General features: G+C 64.6%; 1 protein-coding gene across 1 annotated transcript in view; it reads right to left on the minus strand.

The window, feature by feature from the left end:
* Positions 1-1,016: 1,016 nt before the first annotated feature.
* Positions 1,017-1,336, minus strand: part of Clec3b (C-type lectin domain family 3, member B) — a gene marked incomplete in the record, with an annotated part of 4,003 nt that continues 3,683 nt past the window's right edge. Inside the window, 1 exon segment of the mRNA XM_013513371.1 lies at positions 1,017-1,336. Within this exon segment, the coding sequence (XP_013368825.1) occupies positions 1,107-1,336 (230 nt within the window).

Raw genomic sequence — 1,336 nt, forward strand, 5'->3', positions numbered from 1 at the left:
TGTCTTGCTCCCGCCCTTGGTGATGCACGGGTCCGGGCGGGCGATCGCGGTGCCGCCGGGCAGGGCCGCCTTGGGCCGTCTGCTCCGGGGCCGCCACGCGGGTCACAGCTCCCCAGGTCCCGCTCCTGCTCTGCAAAATGACGGCGACCGCGGCCCGCCCTGCGTGAGTGAATCCGGCCGAGCCCCGCACTTCGGTGCCCGCAGCGAGGTGGCTCCATAGTGGGCGCCCCTGTGCGGGCAGCCACTTTCGGGAGGGCAGGGAGGGGCCGCTGGAGAGCTGGGGCGCCTGTCCCGCCTGCCCCAGCGCAGGGCGCAAATCCCCCTGGGCGGCGCTGCTCCCCGCTCCGCCGCCACCCACTGCTGGACGCAGCTCAGCGGAGCAGCCCAGGCACGGCGCCCGGGAGACGGCGGGGGACCCCGAGGGACGGAAGCAGCCTGGAGCCGGAGGTGTGGCCTGGCTGTGAGAGCCCGAATGTGCTTCCGGAGAGATCTCTGTTTCTGGGAAACCCTGAGCGCCTGGGGTAAAGGGGCATCCGTCTGCATTTACTGCCCAAGTAGTAAAAGGACAAAGCGAGCAGAAGGAAATGAGGATACGTCGGGAATCGGAAGTTCTCACTGCTTTCCTGGAAGTCTGAAATTATGTAAAAATAAAGTCACCAGCGTGACTTAGGAGGCTGAGGCAGGAGGATCATTGAGAGTTCAAGGCCGGCCTGAACTGTTTAGTGAAACCCTGTCTAGAAATAAACGAAAAAGAAAAAAAAATTTAAGCCGCAAAAACAAATGAACAAAACTGTTAAAAAAACAAAACCAGAAAAAAACATTTAAGTCGCAAAAAGAACAAAGAAGACAGCAGGCCGGAGTCCCCTGTTTCCATCCTTCCCTCGCCCTCTCCTCCCTCTTTTTGGTATCCCCCCCAGCCGCCCTCCCTCGTGCCCGCCCTGCTCTTGGGCCCGGGCTCCTGCACTACCCGCCGCGCCCGCTGCGCGAGCCCCAGACAAACAACAGACTGCAGCAGCTCTCCGCCGAGTGGCACCAACTTTATTTGCAAAGGGCACAAGAGGGGGCCCGGGCTTTGGGTCTCCCGCCCGCCCCGCCCCGGCCTGGCCCTACACGATGGCGAACTGGCACACGTAGGGCAGCTCGTCCCGGCAGCGCTCGTCGAACCAGCGCCCGTGCGCCTCCCCGGCCATGGCCACGCAGTTCTCGGCCGTGCCGCCGTCGGGCTGCGCCGTGATCTCCGTCTCCCAGCGCGCGAAGGCGGCGGGCGCGCCGCTCGCGTCCACCCAGGAGCCCTCGGAGCCCAGGTCGTGCAGCCCCAGCCACAGCTTGGCCGCCG

The sequence above is a fragment of the Chinchilla lanigera genome, unplaced genomic scaffold, assembly GCF_000276665.1.
Source record: "Chinchilla lanigera isolate Chin_1 unplaced genomic scaffold, ChiLan1.0 scaffold00019, whole genome shotgun sequence".
Classification (NCBI taxonomy): Eukaryota; Metazoa; Chordata; class Mammalia; order Rodentia; family Chinchillidae; genus Chinchilla; species Chinchilla lanigera.